This window comes from Amphibalanus amphitrite, unplaced genomic scaffold, assembly GCF_019059575.1.
Source record: "Amphibalanus amphitrite isolate SeventyFive unplaced genomic scaffold, NRLGWU_Aamphi_draft 001278F_arrow, whole genome shotgun sequence".
Taxonomy (NCBI): domain Eukaryota; kingdom Metazoa; phylum Arthropoda; class Thecostraca; order Balanomorpha; family Balanidae; genus Amphibalanus; species Amphibalanus amphitrite.
Genome location: NW_024882771.1, coordinates 48,059 through 72,626, shown reverse-complemented (window position 1 = coordinate 72,626; position 24,568 = coordinate 48,059). Strand labels below are relative to the sequence as shown.

The following is a 24,568-nucleotide window of genomic DNA, read 5'->3' as shown; positions in this document are numbered from 1 at the left end:
GCTATCAGGGGAGTGAATCACAGACATTTAATTGGCCAGATTAAGCGGATGGTGCTAGGGAAGGGTTTTTTTTCCGAAAAGCGACGAAGCAGCAACAAAATATGACGTGGTCTTGGCTTCACACGTCAGACGATTTACAGCGAGCCGACACAACAAACTGGACTAGGAGACGAAAATTACGGATTTGGTGGCAGATGGCCGATCTGCAACCATGGGCTGCCATGCCGGTCACCTGACATTACATGCAGTGCACTATCAGTATTGCCGGAAAGTAAGTGTTTGGCACAGCGTTTATTGCATTCGCCCCAACCCGCACAGTTCAATGGCATCACGAGATCAGGCAGTTTGAGTTGGCACCCTAGCGGTACCAACGTAAGCAGCTAACACCACCAGTCACCTAAGCAAAAATGGACGGAATACGTATCACAGTAACGGTTTGAATCACGATAGGCCGACCGTCAAAACGGTCGCCTCGCATGCCTCTCAACGGCTTTGAGCCCAATAACACAACACTTGGTCCCAGCACTGGGAAACACGGTATCAGTTCGGTACACGCCCAGACCGCTGTTGACCCGACGTCCAGACCTCAGCCAGGTCAGACAAAGTGGATCACAAAAGCTGCATCGTCGTCCGGCACTGAAAATATAGAGACAAGTGTCAGTGTTGGTTTAGGCTGCTGGAACTCACTCAGCATGCAAAGAAAACTTCTGTGACAGACCTCTGTAGACCTCGGTATACCAACAGAGGTCTATGTTAGAATATTGGTTCACTAACACTCCGCCAACGGGAAGGAACCGGCCTGTCCCGCTCCGTGTCTGGCCGGCACAACCCTCACCTGGTGGCTTGGTGCGCGGCAGGGGCTGCGGCGGTGCCAGTACCAGCCGCTGCGGCGGCGGGCCCGCCCACCGGGCCGGCGGACCGTGCGCCGTCAGGCCGGGCGGCCGCGGCGGCAGCTGCGGCGGCCCGTCCGACTCCCGGCTGGGCTGGCGCGCCCAGGAGGGCCGCGGCGGCAGCGGCGGCGGCACGGGCGCCGGCTCCTCGCCCGGAGAGCGGCGGCCCGTCTCGGCGGCGGCCGGCGCAGCGCGGGTGAGCCGCGGGAGCGGCGGCCGGCCCAGCACCGGCTGCAGCAGACGCGCCGCCCGCATCTGAGCCGCCTGAACACACGGAGAGGGGTCACATCGGCCGGTCAATTATACAAACCACGAACTCATCTCACATAACCACAAACAACACAATCACTCCACCGCAAACGTCCTCTAGTTAGGCGTGGAGATGGACGTCAATTCATGAGGTAACGAATGGCAATGTTAGCCAAAAATCAAAGCACCTCATTACCGAAATCCTTCAGTCACCACCAGCTGATTAGTAATTATAGTCACATAGTTTCAACAGCCATCACAAATAATTGACCCCTGCCTATCATTCAAATTCTCCGCCGAATCGCCTCCCACAGCGGTTACCGCACTCACCAGCGCCCCGTCTCCGTCTCCCTCCACCAGCAGATCATCGGGACCCTCCTCCTCCTCCAGCTCACTGTCCCCGCGGCCCTCGCGGTCTCTGTGGTCCTTCTGGTCCCCGTGGTCCGGTCCGTGGTCCGGTCCGCGGTCCCCCTCCGGACCGCTGTGCCACGAGGAGCTGCAGTCGGATGAACACGAGGTGGAGTCGCCGCTCTCGGAGCCTGTCGGACGGAAAAGGCACGGTCAAATAAGTGTAGGGGAGTAAAGACAGTGCCACGTTAGGTGTCGAGTGTCGACTGTAGACAGTGTGATCGACAACACAGAGCAGGTAATAACGAGTATCCGTATGATGGAATGGATGCATATCAGGAGATCTAGGCCTCAGCCTTCAGCAGTGAGCCTTCAGCCATTCAACACTCTCCAAACATCGAATACTAGGTGTTCCTAGTCGTTTTATCGCAGCACATGTATCCCTTTCTTAACAATCGCGAACATGAAGCGCAGTCGAAGACGTGCACACTGCACACTAACACGTATCTGATACACTGCAGCAGCAGAGATGGCACCCACTACCCACTACCCACTACCCAGTACACACTGCCATCAATACCTGAAGTGACCGAGGCCTCCTCGTCGATCTGTTCGGCCTTCTCGAGCGCGGCGGCGGCCAGGTGCCTCTGGTCGTGTCTGAGCGCGGCCCGGTGCAGGTCCATGAACAGGTCGTGGTCGCGCAGATCCAGCGCCAAGCGGTAGGCCTTCTCCAGACAGCGGTGTCTGGGGCGGAGGAGGGGAGGGGAGGAGTGACTAGTGAGAGAGGGTAGGGGTGTCGGGGAGTAGATGGATAGCAGGGCAGATACGGCTTCTGCGGAGAATGGTGACAGGGCGGACAGGGTGTCGGTGGAAACGAAACATCAGAGAATGGAGACCAGCAGAGTGCGACAAATATAAATGAGACCGTATCTCAGAGCTCAAAACAGTCTACGCTATATAAATCCGCGATTCATTTATCAGATAACCCATGCATTGATCAAACTTAATATTTTCCAGGACGGTTCACAGCCAACAATGTCCATCTCACGGGGAGAGGTCATAGCGATCCCGTCTAACCGGCCGGCGCCGGTTCTCTCACCTGATGAGGTGATGGAAGAATCTCCGTGTGATGTTCCTCACCCGGTCTCCGTACATGTTCTGTACGGGCTCGGAGAGGGGCCGCACCGGCGCCAGGTAGCTGCCCAGCGCCGCCTCCAACTGGGCTGTGACAGAGGACCAAGACAATTGGTCAGTGGAGGCACGCACACGGGACGTCATATCTGAGCACTGGCATGACTGCCAATCTCCGGTACGTTTTGGCTGTCGGGCATGAAAACACGACACAAATATTAACAATCCAGGAAAAACTGTCGATTGTTTTACCGTAAAAGGTATCGGGCGCAGCAGAGCAGGAATATATTTTTCATTTATCATATCTGAACAAGCAACGTAGCGCATCGTTGTCACTCAATAATAATGACGGACTATAGCCTTAATCGTTCACTTCTAAGCTGATCTTCCCTCTATCCCGCGTGCTTCCGTCCCGTTTCCCTCTCCATCTCACCCTCGGCTGCCGGAGTGAGCGGCCGTTTCAGCAGGTACCCGGTCACCATGTAGAGTCCGGCCAGCGCCTCGTCTCCCTGCTGTTCCCAGTTGAGCGAGGTCAGCAGGTTGATAGCGGCGTCCAGCCGGCCGGCCGTCACAAACTCGGCGATGACGTCACTGGGGTAGACGCGGCCCTTGTTGGGGCGGCTGGCCTGGATACAGAGCAGCGCCAGCGGGCCGCTGAGGGGGAGGGTGGGGGTCAGGGGATGGGTCAGAGAGGGGAGATGGTGGTCGCAAGGGAGATAATATGGGAAACCGACAGCAACACGCAGCTCGACAAAACGTTCCAATGAACAAATAACAACTCAGGTCCTCCAACCATAATCAACTAAGGGCTCTACCGCTCCAGTTACCGCTATCTGGTAAGAATCAGTTGGAGAAGTATCCAGAGCAGCTGACGCTTTGTAGCCATTCGAGTAGGTAGTAAAGTAATCTTGGGCCATTCCATGTGACCTCGCCGATTTGATGACCCGTGTATATGTGTCACTCACTTGACGAACGTGACCAGCAGCGACTGGAGCACGTGTCCCTCCTGGGACATCACCTCTGGACAGGAGAGCAGCCGGCTCACCCGCGGCTTGAACCTGACGCGCAGAGAGCAGAACCGTGACTAGGCAGCACAACACCGACCCCCCACAGGGCTGGGGCGGACCAACGAGGACTCCTCGACGGTCTACCATATGCATAACACCATCTTTTTCCAAAAACCTTATACCATCCTCTCAGAGTCTGAGACTCGGACACTTAAAATCCTAGGCGACCCCTCTCCCCTCCATCCTAAGAGTCCATGTAGTCCTCATATCCCTCTCCTGCACTCATTCCATCTTTCCTTCCAACCCCCTCTCTAACCTGAAGTACTGTCCGAGTCCCAGCCCTGCGGCCGGCGCCGCCTGCGCCGCGGTGCCCCCGCGCCCGGCGCCGCCGCCCGCCAGCTGCAGCTGCAGCGGATTCAGAGCCAGGTCGTAGCAGCGCAGCTGGCCCGTCTCGCTGCTGACAAACGCCAGCGTGCTGTGCGGGTGCCAGGCGGCCCGGCGCGGCGTCTGCCGGAGGGGGGGGGGGGAGTTACATTGGCCACTCTATGGTACATGTATACTTAGGAGGGCAAATGCTGGTGAAAGGAATAGGCGTCTCCGCAATCTGACGTGGTGGTAGCCACTAGCCACGCCGTAAGAATGACTCAGCTAAGAGAACTACGAAGCACGATACAAATATTTCCAGAGAGCCGCACGACCCCGTTCTTACTTTCAGGCCAATGACACAAGAAAATTGTATCGAATTTAGCTGGCTGTTTCCTGACAAAGTCGCTATCAGACTGATCTACGGGAAAATACACAGCCACCCAGCATCTGAGAGACCGAGGCCCAGCGACTCTCACCATGCCCTTCCTCGGGCCCAGTGCGAGCCCACTGACGTACCATCTGTATTTTGACCATGTGTGTCATCTGACGGGCGCCCATTGACGTACCATCTGTATTTTGACCATGTGTGTCATCTGACGGGCGCCCATTGACGTACCATCTGTATTTTGACCATGTGTGTCATCTGGCGGGCGCCCATTGACGTACCATCTGTATTTTGACCATGTGTGTCATCTGTCTGGCGCAGTTGTGCAGCAGCAGCGACCCGTCCGCACAGCCCAGCAGCAGGCGGCGCTCGTCGGGCGAGATGGCCGCGCACAGCACCTGGAACGGCGATGGGTAGTGATTCGAACGGGAAAACGTCGATAACAAGCAATCGGTACCGTCCGCTAGCAGTAGCTCAAGTGGCTACCTACTAACTTAAAACGCTAAGATGCGATGGACTCCGACGTATCGTCCTATGTGAAATTATTGTGCTAAGTAGCGACACGACCCCAGTGTCTGGTGTGGTAATTGATGTGTTCCGAGCAGCTATGACGTACCTCTGACGTCAGCGGTATGGTGATGGCAGACAGCTGCTGGCAGACGGCTGAGGTGACGTCATAGGTGCCATGTTCCACCAGCACCTCACCCTGAGGAGAAACAGACCTTTCAAAACATATTTTAACAGCCAACATATTAGCGTTGTGATAGTTAGTAAACTACACTATAATTGACCTCACACCGTCGCACCGATCGTTTTATCGCAAGAATTATTCGGCAAGAAAATAATTTTAAAATAGTAGCAACTAAAACAACACAGAAACGAAATTCCGCTACACCAGAATCGTCTGACGTGATCAATTTATCGAGATTCATAGTCAGAGTGAGACCAGACTATCACCCTACTAAATCCCCTGCCCCTCTCCGTCTCTCACCGTGCTAGTGACACTCTGTCATGGTTCGACCGTGTACAGAGTGTCGGCCCTCAGTGGAGCCCAGTCCTCCCTCCCCCTCTCCGCCTCTCACCGTGCTAGTGACGCTCTGTTCCACGGTATACAGTGTGTCGGGCCGCAGCAGACTGAACTGAACCAGCAGCGGGTCGTGGTGCGTCTTACAGTAGCTGAGCAGCTCCAGTCGCGGTCCGTCCGGCCAGCTGAGAGAGGGGCAGGAGAAGTCATCCATAGGAGTCATATGAGGTCAGCGGATCGGCGTGGGGGGGGGAACTAGAAAGGTCATAATGGGTATTGGGTAAGGGTGAAATTATATGTAGCGGTACATCAGTGGAACAAGCCGGTCTAGGAAAGACAGAAAGGTATATGAATGAACTTGACTAGGGCCAACAAACCCTATAACGGCAGTCCTCGCAGCGTATCAGCAATTCAAGACTCAACAAATCCACGTATGTATATTATAATCGTCATCCCCTCCCTTCCATACATCATCCGTCGTCAGACCGCGCCGCTCCCCTCTCCCCACCACTCACCCCGCGGGTGGGGGCGGCTCGGCGGCGGAGCCGGGCCCGCCGGCCGGCTGGCCGCCGCCGCCACTGCCCAGTCGGTACACCAGCACGTTGGCTCGGTCCTGGTCGCGGCCCGACGGCGTCCACGGCTGGATCTCGCCCACGGAGGCGCTCCACCAGACGGCCACCACCGGCGCGCTCTGACGATGGGCGCGGATACGTCAAAAATATTGAACGCACTCATAAAAAGTTCAGGCGGCGGACAGAACGCACTTTACCAAAGACGATAGATATACGCTTTAATAAGGTATGTCGCATCAGTAAATTAATACCAGTGGATTGATAGAAATGAATGTGAATAGTGAGCAATACAATCATTGATGATGCTGGCATCTAGTGGCTCTCCGTAGGCTACCCCTAATGGCTCCCTGCAGCTGGCGGCATTTTCCGTGAGCCTCGCCTCGGTACGGATCTAGTCCAACACCCCGAAAACTGGGATATCCTCCTTCAGCCTTATTTCTTGATACCCGTCCCCAACCCTTTACTCATCCATGTGACTAGCCCCACCCCCGCCTCACCTGCTGGCCTCCGGCGGCGGGCGGCAGACTGAGCCGGCGCTCCGTCCGTCTAGTGGACGGGCCGGGCAGCTCCCAGACGGCCGTGCGCGGCTCCAGGGCGGCCAGCCGACCCCACTGCTCCCACACCACCGGCCGGCTCAGGGTGACCAGCGTGACTCGGTTCTCCGGGTGCGTGACCAGGAGGTGCTGTTCCGTCAGCGCCGCTGGAGAGATAGAGCGGGGACGGGGAGCTGTTAGGCATCAGCGCGAGAAATCCACAAAACAGAGCATCGGGAAAGCAGGAAAGCAGTAGAAACACAATGCATGAAATCACTGGAATATCATCAGTGGCTAAAATCCGCACAAGTCATTGCCATCCCATTCCCATTTCTTTCCCAATCACACCTGGATTGCATTGTTCGGCCCACTCACCGCTGACCACCTGGTCGGAGCCCATTTTGCCGACCAGCGTCTTGTCGATGATCAGTTTGTCCACGTTCCCAGTCTGGAAGTTAATCCACAGCGTGACCAGCGTTCCCGAGTCAAACAGCAGCAGCAGCAGGTTCAGATGGTGCCAGCTCTGGTAGCACAGCTTCTGTTGGTCCAGCAGCTCCTGGGAGCACAGACCAGAGACAGTGGTCAGAAGGTAGGGCGGTGACGAGTCTGTTGTCATCAGGGCCCTAAAATTGCGTCTCCATCTCCAGGGCGCCGGAGTGCGGCGGTCAGTGCAGTGATGACGCGACTTTTCGACGAGGATAGGCGAAGGTCGGCCGAGACCGGCATCGGGAGGCAGAACAGACACCGTTCAGCAGCTCTGAGCGCTCCCCACCTCCGGGACTGGGACACGATTATATTTAAAGGCTGGATGGTTCCTGAAAGAATATCATCGCCAGAGCGTCATCAGTAATCAGGTACCTTATCATGATTGAATTGATCAATAATAGGAACCATCGCGATTTGCCGAATTATTTTGGCAACCTTTTAATAACTGTGTTTGATTACATCACTGTTCGCCATGTCAACAAGCTGCACATTAAACTAATGGTCAATTGGGATTCGGGAAGCTCACACCCACTAACGCTCATCTCTTCCGACCTTCGCGCCCTTCCCGTCTCCCATCCCCGGCCGTACCTCGAGCTGTTTGAATGTATCGCGGTGGCGGACGCGCCGCTTATTGGTGAGTCGGCTGGCGATGCCGCGGCTGTCGGCGTAAAGCTCCTTTACCCGCTGGTGGGCGGCCACCAGAGCAGAGCTCTCGGCCCGCTCGTGGAACCTGCACAGTCGCGGTGTCAAGCATCAGATTAGTGTTCAGTTATTTTCCTTGCAGACACTTGTTGGCACTATGTCACTGAGAAAAGAAAGGAGGATGTATGAGGAGCAGTGACTGTGGTGACTGGTGAGCCAAGAGCTGTCCATGGGCATGGGCTCCTCTAAAGCTGTTCTGTATGGCTGTTCCCAGGTTAAGTAGGACAAAAAGAACTATGAAAAATAATGGTAGCAAAACAAAAGCACTAACCAAAAATTAAAAATAGCTTCAGGTCTGCAAGCCAGGTCTTCTCTATGGAACCATGGCATTGCAATGAAGAAACTTCAGTGTATGGTTTGATAACCATACCTAATTCAGGCACCACCACCAGCCAATGCTTGTTAGGGAAACCATTATTGATGAGTGTTGACTTACTTGTATGCACCAACATCATCAGGATGGATGATAACATCTTCACTGTGAGTCCAAAAATGAGCTTCCAACAGCAGTGATGCCATGTCTTGCTAGGTCGTTAGGAGGCTGAGATTTTGTTTCTGGAAAAGTAAAAAACATATCTATAGCTCTGCAAGACAATATTGATGGTCATTCACATCCATGATAGTGTGTTAAAAGTAAAGTAGTGTAAGCAGTGAGGAGGCTGATTATCAAGAACTTGAATGGCACAGCATCAGCAGGACAAACATGTTCCTAATACCATACTAGTAACTTCTGGCTGGATAAACTACCAGGCCGACCACGGGGTTACAGTCAATTTGATTGAAAGAAGGAAAAATAATAATCAGCCTAATGAAAGTCATTTTGTTAGGTAGCAGGCATACCAAATAACTCCACATGAAGGAGAAATTAATCCAACTTTGACAAACAATTTGTCAAAAGGCAAACCAAAGTCAAACTTTTAGTTGCATTGCAATAGTGTAATTGCCTATAGTAACAAATCACACTGCATTGCAATTTTGGTCACAGAAGCATGTCCAGATTCCAAGCTCTGGCAGTCAAGATGTGGCAGTAGGGTAGTATTATCCAGGTATTATCCAGGTGTATTATCTGAATGAAATCAGTAAGCTTATCACTTATGTGCCATAACCTACATTAAACTGAAAGCAGTAGTGGAATATCAATCAGTCAATGAATAAGCAATAACAAAACAAGCCACAAGGCAATAAATGTAGGTAGTGTAACAAGATATTATGTGCAGGCCGGCTGACATGGTGTGAACACTTGCAGAATTTCAAAAAGCATTTGTGAAATTGAAACAGCATAATTGTAGTCGGTACAAAACCTCATGAAGATAATAAAATGTTGTAGCAACAATCGGTAGGTATCAGACCAAGACCAAAGGCTTAGGCCACCTCGAGATACTGGGGCTGGGGCCAAATTAAAAAGAATCATTCATGCAAGGGTATCGTATGCAAGTTCAGCTCGAAACAAGCTCGAAGTAATCGTTCAGAAATTCATTTATAATAAAAAAAAAACAGCTAAGCTCTGCATACCTGAGCCCTGTTAATATATTGATATTGCGCTGAACTCTATGATGATATATTATGAATATATTGATACACCCTGCGCGTATTCCCGGGCCTTGGTAACAACTGGATTTCCATTACGTCATGGGTGATGATGTCACACTACGGGTGACGTTTCACTGCTGCTGCTGCTGTCCACGGAGGGCAGCGTTTGTGAGTGGAAAACAGTAGCAAAATTGTAAATGAAGGCAGTATTGGCGCTTATGCTACATATGAAATTTATAACAACATTTGATATTAGTGAATGTTTATTTTTGTTACTTTTCATAAACCCTCCATTCCAGGGTCTGCATGGAAAAGTTCTGTTATTTTAGAGTCAAGCTATTGTACTAAGGGATTTATTTTGGCAATTTAGTCATTTGTGAGTTTATAAGGCTGCAGAAACTTTAAGTAGAGGTTGGTATCCACTATCCAGTTCACAGTTGCAGCTATAATTGTGTCATATTTTGTATCATTTTCTGAACATGTAAACACCTACCTATATGAATTCAAATATTGTGATTGTAGAAAAGCAGTCACCCTCACATTGCAGCGGGGATTAGAACAATTAACCACACTTGTTATACAAAAAGCCTGTTTGCCATCAATTTTAGGAATTCAAATTAGGTATTGGTAAGGTAGGTGTAGCACAAGCTGCCTGATGCACGAGAATGGGTCTTTCTAACCAAACCTTACCTAACCTGACCTACAACCTACAGCCTTAAACCTAAAATTTACAACCTACGACCTAGTCCTACGGTATGGCATATCACAACAGCTTGTGTTACGTCTGCTACCATGACCCAACTTTGTTCCAATTCATACCAACTTGGGATGACAGTTACTGCAGATGTGTGCTGACCATGCAGGTCTTTGTTACAATTGCAATTCTATTGTGCTACAGGTTCGGCGTTCTACAGCTGCGACCCGCCATAGCTGGGCCACCGCGGCGGCATCACCTTCAGGGTGGACCTGCCCGTGGTCACCCGCTGGTCGGACCCGCCTGCAGGCCGCAGGGAAGCTGCCCTGTGAGCCATTGCAGAGCTCCCGCACCCGGACGTCACTATCTGGTCGGACGGCTCGGCTCACGGCGGGACAGAACAGGGCGGTGCAGGCGCTGATCCAGTTCCACCACCTCAACATAGAAGAGACCGTGCGCGCTCCTGCAGGGGCGGTCTGCTCCAGCCTGAGAGCAGAACTGACCGCCATGCGCGAGGCGTTCGCGGCTGTGGCCGGCCTGGAGGACGGGGAGTTGGCATCGACCAAGTCGGTCCGCCTCCTCACCGACTCAAGGTCTGGGCTCCAACTACTCGGCCGCGGCCCAGGGCCCCAGCTAACCAGACCATGGCCCTGGCCGCCGAGGTGTGGAGGCTGCTGAGTGCTGAGCACCCTCGCCGAGAACGGCATCGAGACGGTGCTCCAGTGGGTGCCAGGCCATGCCGGGCTGGACGGCAACAAAACCGCCGACCGCCTGGCTGGCGAGGCCACGGCGGGCGACCAAGACAGCGCACCGATCGACCTGTCGAGTGCGCGGGCCGCCGTCACGCGCCATGTCCGGGAGCTGTCGCGACAGAGGGCAACCGCTGCCCACCCGCACCCGGACCCCACGCCTGGCCACGACTCCCTAGCGCGCTGGGGGTCGGTGACGCTGTCCCAGCTGAGGACCGGCACATCACCGCTGACCCGTGACACGCTCCACAAGATTGGCCCGGCAGCCAACGACGAATGCCCCGCGTGCGTGGAGCCCGACAGCGCGGCGCACCTACTGACCGATTGTCCGGCCTATGAGGCGGCCCGCCGCCGCCGCTGGGGTGTCGACCCTCGCCTGGTCGACGTCCTCGGCGGCCCGGCGACGAAGGTCGTCACCTTCATCGAGGATGTTAGGCGGGCCGAGCCGCCGCTCGACCCGCCGCCCCCCTGAGCGGGTTGGCGGTGGGATGCAGAAGAAGAAGAAGAAGCAACTGCCAGCGCGCCACGGCGGCGAAGCCGAGTTCCGCCGCTGGACCGCCCGCGCAATGGCCAGCACAGACAAGAGACAACCGAATCACAACACCTACAATTACGTTATTGTTATGGTATTGACATTGTTACAATTAACCCTGCTCTTTTGAGCGTGGATGCACGCTGAAATTGTCGCATAATTCCATGCAGCTTCCACCCTTCTGCAATACAAAGTTTGAATACAAAGTAGTCTTGCAATAGGTTTAGAACTTATGTGCAGATTGTCGATGCTGGTTGACTTGATGATTGGAATTGTGTTTATCTGTTTCATCTGTTTTGACTTAAATATATGTCCATGGACACTATGGCCTACCTTGGGATGTGTCTCTGATTTCAGCAAAACATTTTTCATCAGGGTACACTGCAGTGTACATACGTAGTGAAACTTTTGAGCATGTATGGGTGCGCATGTGGAGATGTAGACTGCGAATGAGACAGACTACGACGGTTTTTGAACTAATTTAATCTGATTGACAACATAATGTAGGACTTAAGACTGACTGTCAGAAGAATATTCAAAGAATATTCACTTCACCCGGTACAACGAAAAGGGAAAGTCGGGGAACAGAGAACATCTCGAAGATCGAATTGCAGTTGCCGCCTGCAGGTGCCGATTGGTTATGAATCATCGCAGCTCAACCATGCAGCAGTGCATGGCAGCGCAGCGCCCTGCAGCTCGGGGCCGTGAACCGCCGCCTTGACAAAGTGTCTGCAACCCGCAACCTCGAGACCGGCTCGCCATCTGGCGGGGTGTGCCGAGCGCCACCTGGAGCAACTGCCAGCGCGCCTCAAGGTACTGCCATGTGCTGCTTTATTGTTAACTGAAATTGCTACCACCTTGTATTGAAAGAAGTCATTATGCAAGATTTTAAAACGGTTCTTAAAATTTTTTGAACACTTTGAATTGATATTTCTGCAGAATTATAAACCCGTATCATTCTTTACATGTGAATATTTGTATATTATCTAGCGTATAAGAAAATAGTGGCCTCAAGTTTCTAGAAAATATCTGATTTTGCTCTCTGGGCCATTGCAGATCCCTAAAAAGTTAGGAGCCGTCTTCATTATTTAATGTATAAAACCAAATAAATTATCACTGCTCAAAAGTGGAAGAAATGACAAATGAAAAAAAGTTTTCCTACAGCGTTGCAATCCAGATTCTGAGATAGTGATGGGCATACTAGAAAGCAAGTAAAAGGTATTGTAAAATTAAAGTACTCCACAAGGTAAAAGTAAGGAACAAGAATATCCTTATACTGTTTCAGAATTTGGTAACAAACATTTTTTATGTGTTTTAAATACCCGAACGAATTGATTCCAGAATCAGTCTTGATGATATTATATGGTTTTTGTATGGTATTGGTGGTACTTGAATGACCAGAGTCAGTACATGTCCATCACCTTTCGATATTTCCGTGGTGCTCGCTACCATTTCATAGCTGCTCACGGTGTTTTCTGCTGACGTCATATGGTGCTGCTCCACTAGCGCCACCATACGGCGTCAGCTGGCGAATTATCCAGTTAATACCAGAGCCCGTATTCCCCACCTGTAAACAAATGAATACCCATTCCCTACCCATACATACCCTTGCCCAAGGCCCTAAATACAAGGTTGCACGGACTAATTTCTACTAAACCTACCAGAATATAGTTTCACGGTTGGATATTTTAATAAATATTCAATCAAAACTTCTTTATTATTTTCTCGTTATCATAAATAAGCAATTTTATAAATTGACTTTCAATTTGCTTGCCTTTTACTGGCAAAATAACTTTCTAGTATTGGGTCAACATAGTTGTGTAGCAGTAGGAACCATAACTGGCAAAACCCCTATGCCTACATACAGCAGAAAAGCAGCCACCAGGTGTCGCCACAGTCGCCACTTGGTCGCCACACAGATGTCGCGCGCGTCGCCAATCGCCACACTACCGATTTCCATAAGGACGCATATGTACGATTATGTATTGGAAAGTCACCCTTAAGGATTACGCTTACATCCTTTGCTTATGAGGTCGGTGGTTGGAAATTGGGAGGGGCTCAGCTATTTTCGACCACGGATATGGCTTTATCACATGATGAGGAGCATGCTGATAAGCGTTTTATGTGTCAAAACAGCACAAAAGTATTTTTAATCATTTTTCAAAAATAGCCGTTCTGCGGTATCTTTCAGTGCAAGGTGCCGTCGGTCAGTCCCGACGTGACGTCACGCAGGGAATTTGCCAGATTTTCCTACTAGACTTCGACACCCCCTGCCCTTGCCCATACCCCATACGGTTTATATAGCCTTGCCCCATACCCAATAAAAAACGTGTTGTTCTGTGAATATAAATAAACTGCGCACATGCTATAAAATAATCATTCTTGCAAGGGAAATTAAAAGCTATTGACGTCATTTATAAGATTTTGTGTCTTTTTTGCACTGTATAAAGAATTCGTGACGTCAGCTTTTTAAAAACAACTAGCGAACAGTTGTGCAATCGCATTCATTTCATTCCCTCGTGGATATTGCGTGTCGTGGGGCATATTTACGTCTGGACAACGAGTTGCGGGGAAAAGTGCTGATTTTGTCGCAGTTTTAGGAGCCGGTGATTTGGCTGGATTTTTGGGTTACTTTTTCGTTCTGATTCCTGTATTTCATAGTGTTTGGCTTTTGAATATTTTAGTTCTTTCAGGTAAATATTACTTGCCTTACAAATTTCGTAAAAACGTTTCATTTTTATAAGCCAACCACTAGAGTCCTAAAAAATACGTCAGCACTACAATTATTGTAAACAAACAAATGGAGCACCACTTGGCTCTGTTCCAAGGCCCTTTGCAAGTTCATTTGGTGGTTTTTGTACTCTTGTACATCGCTTTGTTGGAAGTTTTGAATACCTTGTGATTTACTTATATCATATTAGATAATTATGTGGACTGAAAATAATCCCAAGTATCCAGGAGGCTAACAGAGGTCCTGACTGTGACTCCGAAGCAATATCAAGTTGAAGTTAGGAAATGTTGGTTGATAAGCGCAAGTTGATCTGGCTCACGAGTCACATATCAGCAAGAAAAAGTAAAACTAAAAGAGCAATTATTAGCGAAAACAAGCTATAAATTGCGGGAGATCAGTAATGAAGAGCACGCTGAGCAGTAGGTATCAAGCCAGAAAATGTTGGCTGATAAACGCATATATGCATTATGTGTTCATCAGTATATTTATGTATTGGTATGAATATTGAATTATAACTGACAAAAGCAAGATTAATTAGTGCTAACTACCAAGTGAAAAATCTAGAATGAAGGAACTCGGGCAGCTTTACTTTGCTATGCAAATAATGGGTATTACTCAGTGTCTGGCAAATGAAACATTGACATGCAATCATTCCATTGCTGCTGGAGGAGAACGCTTGGATTACTAAATCAGCTTGATGTTGAATTTGATGTTAATCATTACACTGCATTTCTTGAAAAAAGGATTGTATGTAGTAAAATTGCCAATGTGACCATCCATATGCAACAATGTGATCATATGATGTGTTCATAGTCATCGTGATAGTGATTATTGGTCCAATACAATGAAAAAGCTCTCAGCATTTCTTTCTGTGGAATGTGGATGGCCAGAAGTGACTCAGAGCGTAGAAGTGTTGTCTTCACAGGGCTGGGATAAAAAGTACTAAGGCCAATCTTTCAGGAAGGAACTTTGACTTGGTATGAGATGTAGGCACAAGTAGGTAGGTGCACTGCTTAGTACCTATTGTTAGTAGTTGTGTAGGATTAGTTGGGTTAGCTTAGATTAGGTTATGTTAGTTTTTTAATTTTCCAAGTGTCCATAAAAAATGTGACCCGAGTCCGGAGCATACCTGACTAGCCTGACCTAACCTCAATCATCACACATATTTGCGACCTACTCAAGACCTGCATAGTAGGCCAGTAGCACCCAGTTATAAGTTGGTACTCACCCTAACTCAATCTTAGCTGCTAACCTTCAACATGCCAACAGTTAGCTCACCTTGCCAAGCTGCATCCAGGGAAACAGAATGAGGACAGAGGAACTAGCTCATTGGGTGGCTGGTGTGAGTCTGTGCATTTTAAGTGCTTCTTCTCTGAAGATGCTCTGCACTGCTGTATGTCATGCTAGATGCTCAGAAAAAAATGTTAGTACAAATCCTGTGGGGTACAGCTATGAGCTAGGTGAGTATGTTATGTGAATATGCAGGTGCTGTTTGACTGTAGCAAATATACAAACAAACACAGGAGGGGTGTTCACGGGCACCGCACACTGCTGCGTGCGGTGTGTGCGGTACGTCCAGCAGGCGTGGGGGTAGGGGATGGGTAGGCGGCTCTGACGTCACGGCTGCGTGCGGTGGACGGTCCGCTGTGGCCAGTCCCGACCGGCCACAGCGATCGCTGTGTGCGGTGACGGAAGGCTGACGTAGGGACGCAGTGGGCGGAGCTTGGAGGCTGTGTGCGTTCCGACCGCACACAGGGCCCGTGAACAGCCCTCAGGTCACAGTTACCTATATTCAATATCAACATAAACATACAACAAAAACGCCCATAGGCTTACTCCGAACACACAACAAATAACTTTAGCCTAGGCGGGCACAATAATGTTTTGAATTACAGGATAGGTATACAATATATCCTCTGTCTTTGGGGATCTTGCAGCCAAATTGAAGTAAGATGACTGAACTTCAGGATTGATCAACCTTTTCTTCTTAGCCACTGCAATTATTACGAGAAAGACTAAATGCTTGGTCGATAAACTGCCTTGAAAATGTTATGATCAATCTTCAATTCTGACATGAATGCACAAAGAAAATAGTTCCCTCTCATCTTGGAGTACACAAAACTATTTATATACATTGTGCTCAAAGCAAAATATTTAATAACTTCAACTTCTTAGGATGGACAAGAGCAATTATCATAGCTTTCCCTCAAGTTAGCCTCTGACGCTGATGAATTACACGACACCTCTGATCCAAGATAAACTTGGAATGTATAAATCTGTCAAGTCAATCATGCAATAGATAAACTTCAGGTAAATATGATATTTTGCGATATACCTTTGGAACATTTTTGCATGTTCGCGTCATATTTTATAACAAACGCGCAAAAACTGCAATATAACAGCACTATATGCTTCTGGGCAAAATATAATGGTAGTCAAAACTTAGCCCCGATGGTATTCGTTCTTGGTCAAAATGTAATTACAAAATATTTTGTAATAACTATTAAATTCCGGCTTAAAACAGTGCACGATATAGAAAAGAATCATTCTAATCAGGGTCCATTCTTGCGGTCCTGAAATCGCCACTATTTCCGGCCTCTCCAACGCAACTCGTTGTCCAGACGTAAATATGCTGTCGTGGGAGGGAATAGGCAGGGGGGTACGCTCCGGCTGTTTAACATTACGAAAAGTGGTGACAGACGTTTGTGGAGGATTGTCGACGAACTCTTGTTCCGCGAGCAGCACTCACGCGCTAGCGGAAAATCCACCAATCAGCGCCCGGCAGTGCTCGACGCTGATTGGCCCGACGCTCGTGACGAAATTGCGGGGGACCGCAGTTATTCTCTATGGACTCGAATAGGCTTTTGGATTTCGGAGGGGTTTCTTTAAGATTATATGCTGTTTCGAGCTGTTTTCGAGTTGAAATATATTTCTTATGACTGTTAGCTATATAATGGCACCATAAAATCATGATTTTAATTAATATTACCGATGTAATATCGGCCGAAAAGACATGCTGTCTTGGCACGGACTGCCCTGCAGCTGATGTGGGGCCTCTAGTGCCAGCGTATGGTAATAATGGGCTGACGAAGGGTTATTGGAGACTCTTAGAGACCCACCAGGATTCAGTATAGGGTCATCAGAGGCCGGGAACATCCATCAGGGGTCTGAGTAGGCCTGCCATAGGGGCATGCATGACACATCATGGAACATGGGTCAATCTAGATCCATTAGGGGCTGTTGAAGTGCCATCATTGTTCAGCGTGGGCCCGCAATCACCTCTGATGGGCATATGCCGTGCCCCGATGGACTAACGCTGGCCCCCGATAAACCATCACCAGCCCCTGATAGGTCTACAAAGCCCCCTGCTGGGTCTAAATTGGTCACTGATATGCCCTAATGGGCCACTGAGAAACCCGTACAACATCCCCTGACTGCACCTGATGGACCAATGCCGTCCCCTCATGGGCCCACCAGGCACCACGGCTCTTGAATGGCCTCTTCAAGTCCCTGAAGCGCCTTTATTGGCCTAAATGGACCCCTGATTGGCTTATGTGGTCCCTAATGGTCCTATATGGCCCCATGAGCCCTCAACGTCCCTAGACAGCCTTACATTATATGCCACCGGTCCCTGGTAGGCCTGCACTGGACCCAATAGGCCTATACCGACCCATAAAGGGCCCATGTCGAGCCCTCATGGGCCTCCGATGACCACACGCCGGCATGTGTGGCCCCATCAGCAGTGGTCCGTCTATCCCATGTACTTACGGTCTTTTTGGCCGATGTGACACCGGTAGTATATAGAAATATCATGATTAAATGTCGTTATTATATAGTCAAAGGTCACGGAAAGAATATCCAAGCTCAAAAATGGTCTCAAACCCAACAAAAACTGATACAAATCCCCTTCAAAAGTCATAAGTCAATGAAACACCATAGGGGAATAGCTGCAGTCCCCCGCAATTTCGTCACGAGCATCGGGCCAATCAGCGTTGAGTATTGCCGAACGCCGATTGGTCGATTTCCGCTAGCTTGTAAATGCTGCTTGCGGATATAGTCTTGAACAAGTGAGGGTCGCGGCAACTAAATATTGCTTGTCACCACTTTTTCTTCGGGAGCGTTCTACCTGGTTTATATAGCCTTGGGAATAGGTATTAGTAATTAGAATATAATAGTTTTGCTTTTTCAGGGTAGGCTGGCTAAGTAGGCAAATTGGATTACAGTAGTTAGTGATTCTGTCGTGATAAATATTTTGCCAGCTTGAAAAATATTGTCTTCAGTGCTGCTATATCGATATACCTTGCACGCAACGTGGTCATGGTGGTTCAGGTTGTGGTGTCAAGAGGGCTATGGTGAAACAGGTTGACCGCACTTTTTCACAATTTATTTCAGTAACTAATGGTACCTATAACTAGTTTGTATTAATTGACGTTTCAGTTTGGGGAACGGGTCCAGCTGGTTCCGATTCCAAGTTAGACTGGGTCTGACTGGTTCCAGAAATGTCCAGTCGGGTCTGGTTCAAGTCTGGTTCAGGTTCCCAAAATTTTCACCTTTTGCCACCTCTATTTCAGAGCACCTTAACTTGATTCTTGTTCTAGGCATAATTTCACCACTTCACTCACTCCTCTGAGCCAGACTGCAAAGTATGGCACTCAGGTTGATGAGACGCACCAGCCCAAGCTCAAAATCCGCACCGCCACCAACCCTTCAAACTCAGCCGGAAAATCCGCACCAAAGTGGGCTGAGAGCCCAAAAAATCCGCACCGAACCCACAGGCAATTATAATGCAAGGGACCACTCTAATTATATCCTGTCCACTTTCAGTTTAACTTACCGCTTGAATGGGACCGCACGGCGCAAGGTGCGATGGATATCGCGCACTTGTGCCAGAAGATAGAGCAAATAGACATTTGTTGACAATTTGGGCAGTAAAACGGCAGTGGGTGCGGAGCCGGAGCTGGAGCCGGAGCCGCCATGGCATTTCACCCGGAGCCGGAGCCGGAGCCAGAGCCGATTTTTTTCCCGGAGCCGGAGCCGTCTGAAATTTCCACGGCTCCGCATCCCTGTGTGAGTGTAAATACTCGTGACAACCCATTTTGGGGGGGTAAGATGTCTCGTCGGCAGCCACGGAAGCGGAGTTTTAGCTCTGCTGAGGATGAAGACGACGGGACGGAGGAAAGGTGCATTTTTTTCGCCTTTTTCGTTCAAACGAGACCATTTCAAACCCGGGATTTCAGACTTTTCACGGCTCCGCATCCCTAGTACATCCCTATCTGTAAGAATCTTGGGCACAACAACTTTCGTATGAGTAAAAACAATTACGTCATTCTAAAGTAGCGTGCTGATTGGCATGGCAATACAAACCAGCAGCTTGCAAATGTAACATATATAGCACACCACCGCAAAAAGTCTTCGTTCTAATGACGTCATCACGATAATTGCCGAGGCGAGAATGGATTCGTTCTACCGCACTTGTTAGTTTGTGGAGTGTTTTAAAACCTTGGTCCGTCACCGTGCGTCACCGTGGCTGGCAGTGGCACGCATTAGGACTTTCTTTCATTCATGTCCTGGACTTCTCAACGAAGGTAGAACAGTCAACAAACAACCCGGCCAGCAAAGCCCGTACCGTACCCAAACCAAATCCGCACCGCGCTCAACTAGACCCGCACCGCACCGCCAAATCCGCACCGCACCACTCCAAAATCCGCACCAGCCGAACAAGCCCGCACCGACGAGATCTCGTCGAAATTGCCATACTTTGCAGTCTGGCCTCTGAGCTGAGGCCTGTTTCAGGGCATGATGCTTAGCTGCCAGTGCAGCAGTGCTAGGATCCTGCCTTCGATTCAAATGGGGGCATCATCATACTCGGATGCTCTATTATTTATATTGGCTGGCATCATCAGTTCAGCAGTTGCTACTTGTTGAAAAGCAGTGGTTGAGCCCCAGTGGTATGACAACATACCTATGACATTAACTTTTGAACCACACTAGTGAGAGCTGGCAGTGTGCCATGAAATTGGGCCATACCATTACTGGTTCATGCTAGAGAGATCAGTATCTTGCACTTAATTGGAGTACCTATGAAGCTAATACGTATCTACATGTGGGATTTTCCTGCCTATCTCTGGTTTGGGCTTGCTGCTTGCTGAACTATTTACAGCTTATTCAAGAGTGCCTTCATTCAGGAAAGCACCTAATAACTCATTCGCTATTCATCAGTGCTAAATGTGTGTAGGTACCCGCTACCTATGCATTTTAGGTGAATGTTCATTGTTCAGCTAAAATTCATTGTATCCTTATTCCTTTACAGGTACTTATTTGATTGATAGAAGTTGAAATCTGTCATGGCCAGTGCAGCTGCATTCACATGCATCACCTGTCATGTGGCCTTCTCTGATGGAGAGATACAGAGGGAACACTACAAATCAGACTGGCATCGCTACAATCTCAAAAGAAAGGTATGCACTACTACACATGATGTAACTTACAACATTGCCTTTTGCCTGGGGACCTGTCTTGCCAGCATAATTTGCCAATCATAGATAATCTTGTGATTTTCATGTGTTCTTATGGCATCTGCTGAGGCAATATCTACAGGTGAAGTTTGGAGGTATTTTCTTATACCTATTGGGCATTGGCTTTGTGGCCCATTCTCATGCTGACCAGGTTAGGTATCATTTATTGGCGTTGCAGTCCATTGTTTTAATGCATGAGTTCAGGAGCTGCTTCAATCAACTTTTATACCAGTGTTTAGATTAGTTACGGAAAATGACAAGTTGTATCACCTATTTTTATTCTGAATAACCTATTTCCCATCACCCGGTCCACCCAGGTGGCGGAGCTGCCGCACGTGACCGCCGAGCGGTTCCGGGAGCGGGTGCTGGCCCAGCAGGCGCTGCAGCCGGCGGCGCCGTCCGCTGCCGGGCCGCTCTACTGCCAGCCCTGCCGCAAACCGTTCAAAACCGACGCCCAGCACCGCAACCACGTGAGTGGGAGCGGAAACTGTCTCCCTGCGAACTCGGTGGCGGCTGTGACGTAGTGGGGGAGTAGTCTGTGCCCTGTCGGAGAAAATACGGTGGTTATCGTCTTCCAGTGGAGCTGCAGCGTGGGAAGTCTTGATAATCACACCGAGGCGGTCCTCTCAGCTGCTAATGTAGTATACAACTAACTCTCTGACTGTAGTGTCGCTAAATGCCTCGAGTACCTTTGCTGCGGTGTGCTGAATTCTCCAACGGCTTCTGTCAGACTTTCTTCTACATATACCCAGCAGTAACCTGTCAACCTGTTGGATAACCCCGCCCGTTCTCCTGCCCGTCCTCAGCTCCAGTCCAAGAAGCACCAGGACCAACAGCGCGCCTGGGACGCGGACGCCGAGGCACGCCAGCAGCGCCTGATCGTCGCTGAGCAGAACCGCAAGAACCTCGAGCTCTCTGGCCAGTCGGAGAAGGAAGCGGGAGGGTCCTGGTCGCCGCGACGGCCCCAGCGCAAAGGTACGGTGGACGTATCGCCGATTTTTAACGGAAATGTTTGTGTCAGATAGTGTATTGGTGGATCATACCTCCAGCATGTGACTGTGTTATGCTGTTTTGTGTTAGGATACTAAGGAGTCTTACTAGTTAATTAGGTACGATGCCTGAAATTGAAGGCCTTTTGGCATTTTGTACAGCCCACCGCTAAAGTAATGTGTGGTTTTACCAATCTCAACGGATGGCTTTGACCGACGATTTTTAAATGCGGACTGATTGAAAAGAAGACGTCAATACTGATATAGTTGTACCTGCAAGGGTGAAGATACATGTAAGCTACATTTAAAGTCTCGTTGTAGTCTGGCTAATCGTTCCTAGGCTTCAGAAGCAGAACATACCCATGACTGAAACCACACATTACTTCTGCTGTGGACTGTACTATATTTTCTCTAGCAATGATTTGTTAATGCACAATGTGTACCTCCTGACCGCACCATCCCTGAGAGACTGACCGCCGACCGCTCGTCCCTCCTCAGGCATTGCGCCGCCGCCGGAGCCGGACTCGGAGTCGGACTCGGACGATGACCTGTCGGTGGAAGAGGTCGACTCGGACGAGTGGGAGGAGTGGGACGAGGGCGAGGGCATCCCGCCCTCCTCGTGTCTCTTCTGCCCGCACGCCTCCGCCGACCTGGCCGCCAACCTGCGCCACATGACACAGGCGCACTCGTTCTTTGTGCCGGACGCTGAGTTTGTGACGGACATGGAGGGACTGGTCACCTACCTCGGGCAGAAGGTCGGGGAGGGATTCGTCTGTCTCTGGTGCAACGAGCGGGGCAAACACTTCACCTCCGTCGACGCCGTGCAGAAACACATGCGCGACAAGGGCCACACGAAGATGCTGCACGAGGGCGAGGTCCTGGCCGAGTACGCTGACTACTACGACTACAGCACCTCCTACCCGGACGGCGCAGATGCTGACTCTGAGCCGCTGGAGCCCGAGCAGCTGAACATGCACGCCGACGGCTTTCAGCTGGTGCTGCCGTCCGGGGCCACCGTCGGACACCGGGCGCTGGTCAGATACTACAGGTGAGATACTGCGTGCTGGTCAGATATGATAGTGAGACACCGGGATACTACAGGTAAGATACCGGGCTGGTCAGATCCTATGTATGAGACACTGTGCGCTGGTCAGATACGGCAGGTAAGACAGCGGACGCTGGACAGATTCTACTGATGGGAGAAAGTAGGATATAAACCACAGATGATGAGGGGGCAGAAATAAAAGACGGGATCACCAACGAAGAGCTGGTTGGTCAGGCAATTTATTTGAAGAATATTTCGCATCAGATATTGAGCAGACCAAGTATATGTACCACCTAGCTGTGGATGTCGCAACATGGACAGATGCCACATCCCGAGTTTGGCCCGTGTATTTGTGGATACGTAGCTCCCCCGGTTGCCGTCAGTACCAGTCCCGATGTTTGACCCCCCCACCCCCATCCCCTCACAGGCAGCACCTGAAGCCGGAGAAGGCTGTGGCGCTGAGGAAGACCGGCGCTGCCACCACCGCCAGGGACGTGCTCCACCAGTACAGATTGATGGGGTGGACCGGATCCAGCAAGGAACAACTCAAAAAGTCAGCATGCCGATCGTGGAATGGGGAGGGTCGTCATGTCCAATTGGTCGAGTTTAGTTGTTTTCATGCGAATTTTCAACGTTGAGTTAGGTTATGACCAGAAACAGCGTCATACAGTCATGGATTGTACAGTCTGTCTTAAAAGTACCGCGCAAAGTGACGGTGGATCCATCAAGCCTAACCTAGGTGGGGCCTGCTATAATTTGAAAGTCACCGAATCAATTGACTTGGGAATGGATGAGGATGTCAATTGCTTCGGTGACTCAACTTTAGCAGGCCCTTCCTTGGTCAGGCTTGATGGATCCGCCGTCACTTTGCGCGGTACTTTTAAGACAGACTGTACATACTCTGGGCTTGTTATCAAAGTAATCTTGGTTATTGTCCCCCCCCCCCGGATCGGTGATTCAGGATCGCTAGCCCAGTATTCAACTTTATCAGGCCAGTGGCCATACCCCTGCCTGCCATAATCACACCCTCAGGCTGCCCAACGTACCCCATCTGACCCCCGTCTGTGTGTGTGTCTGTCTGTGTGTGCGACAGGACGGCCCGCGACATGATGGCACTGAGGAGGCACCAGCAGCGCAGCGACATGCGGCTGGGCGTCAAGGCCAACCGACTGCAGAAGCACTACAGAGAACAGAATCCCATGTAGGCTCAGTATCTCAGCGGCCGGTCGGGCCGGGAGGACTTCATCGCTTTGGGACCGTGTGCATCCAGAGTATATGCCGCTCATGTTGTGAGTCAAGAACGTGGGTGTTGTTGGTTTGTACGTGGTCATTATACGACTATTTTTGTGCGTTGATGGGTGTATGTACGTGCTGTGGTCGTATGGACGTTGGTCCAAGTGAAAGTGTTCCCCGATTTCGATAACATTTTTGCACTAAGAATGCCGAATATGTTCACGATCCTGACTTCGTATACGGCCTCTGGCAACCAAACTGCGGTGCCAGGAAGAGCAACAATACACAGATTGATCATGATGCAGAATGTTTTTATTGTTGGTGTGCAATGGACGGAGACGGCATATTGTAGTTGGACGCTCAGCAAACTGAGCTAGCAAATACTTGTGTCCGTCGTGAATCATTGATAGGATGAGAACGGCACAATTCACGAAAATGGCGAAGCAAGTTCACAAACACGTTAAAACAGTTGGCTAGTCTAACAACGATTGCACTCGCATCTTACAAAACGTCACAACTCAAAACAGGAACACAAACAGTCGTATAGCCAAAGTCGTCGACGATTTTTTCGACAAAGACAAGCGAAAAAAGAACATAATCCTGCACAACCTCCCGGAGCCGAGGGCTGGAACTTTGGAGCAGAGGTCCCAGGAAGACATCAACCAATTTTTGGAGATGGTCAAGGAAACCTTTCGACTACGAGTTAGCGTGGCCAAATCCTTTCGGGTCGGCAAGGCTAACCCTGACAAACCCAGACTGCTCGTGGTAACGCTGGAGAACGAGGACGTGAAGCACGAACTGCTGAAAATGGCCCCGCAGCTCCGCCATTCAGTGCGATGGGGAAACATATACCTCTC

General features: G+C 50.0%; 2 protein-coding genes across 12 annotated transcripts; one reads left to right on the top strand and one right to left on the bottom strand.

Moving 5' to 3' along the window:
- Positions 1-272: 272 nt before the first annotated feature.
- LOC122371777 (WD repeat-containing and planar cell polarity effector protein fritz homolog) lies at positions 273-8,502 on the bottom strand. Its single transcript, XM_043348451.1, has 16 exons — positions 8,130-8,502; positions 7,580-7,721; positions 6,881-7,061; positions 6,470-6,672; positions 5,916-6,091; positions 5,459-5,585; positions 4,993-5,082; positions 4,658-4,774; positions 3,942-4,132; positions 3,584-3,676; positions 3,052-3,272; positions 2,587-2,710; positions 2,068-2,231; positions 1,470-1,678; positions 836-1,154; positions 273-636 (listed from the first exon to the last, which is right to left on the bottom strand). Exons 1-16 carry the CDS (start codon positions 8,210-8,212, stop codon positions 596-598), a joined length of 2,481 nt encoding a protein of 826 aa, XP_043204386.1. The 5' UTR covers positions 8,213-8,502; the 3' UTR covers positions 273-595.
- An 8,060-nt stretch (positions 8,503-16,562) lies between these two features.
- Positions 16,563-24,011, top strand: LOC122371781 (zinc finger protein 622-like). 11 transcript variants are annotated; one of them, XM_043348470.1, is made up of 7 exons: positions 16,563-16,580; positions 20,240-20,387; positions 20,762-20,914; positions 21,251-21,419; positions 21,932-22,481; positions 22,906-23,031; positions 23,572-24,011. In XM_043348470.1, exons 2-7 carry the CDS (start codon positions 20,274-20,276, stop codon positions 23,681-23,683), a joined length of 1,224 nt encoding a protein of 407 aa, XP_043204405.1. In that variant the 5' UTR covers positions 16,563-16,580; positions 20,240-20,273; the 3' UTR covers positions 23,684-24,011. The 11 variants fall into 11 exon arrangements, with proteins under 11 accessions (XP_043204405.1, XP_043204409.1, XP_043204407.1 ...); XM_043348474.1 differs by lacking the exon at positions 16,563-16,580 and adding an exon at positions 18,029-18,080; XM_043348472.1 differs by lacking the exon at positions 16,563-16,580 and adding an exon at positions 18,032-18,058.
- Positions 24,012-24,568: the final 557 nt, after the last annotated feature.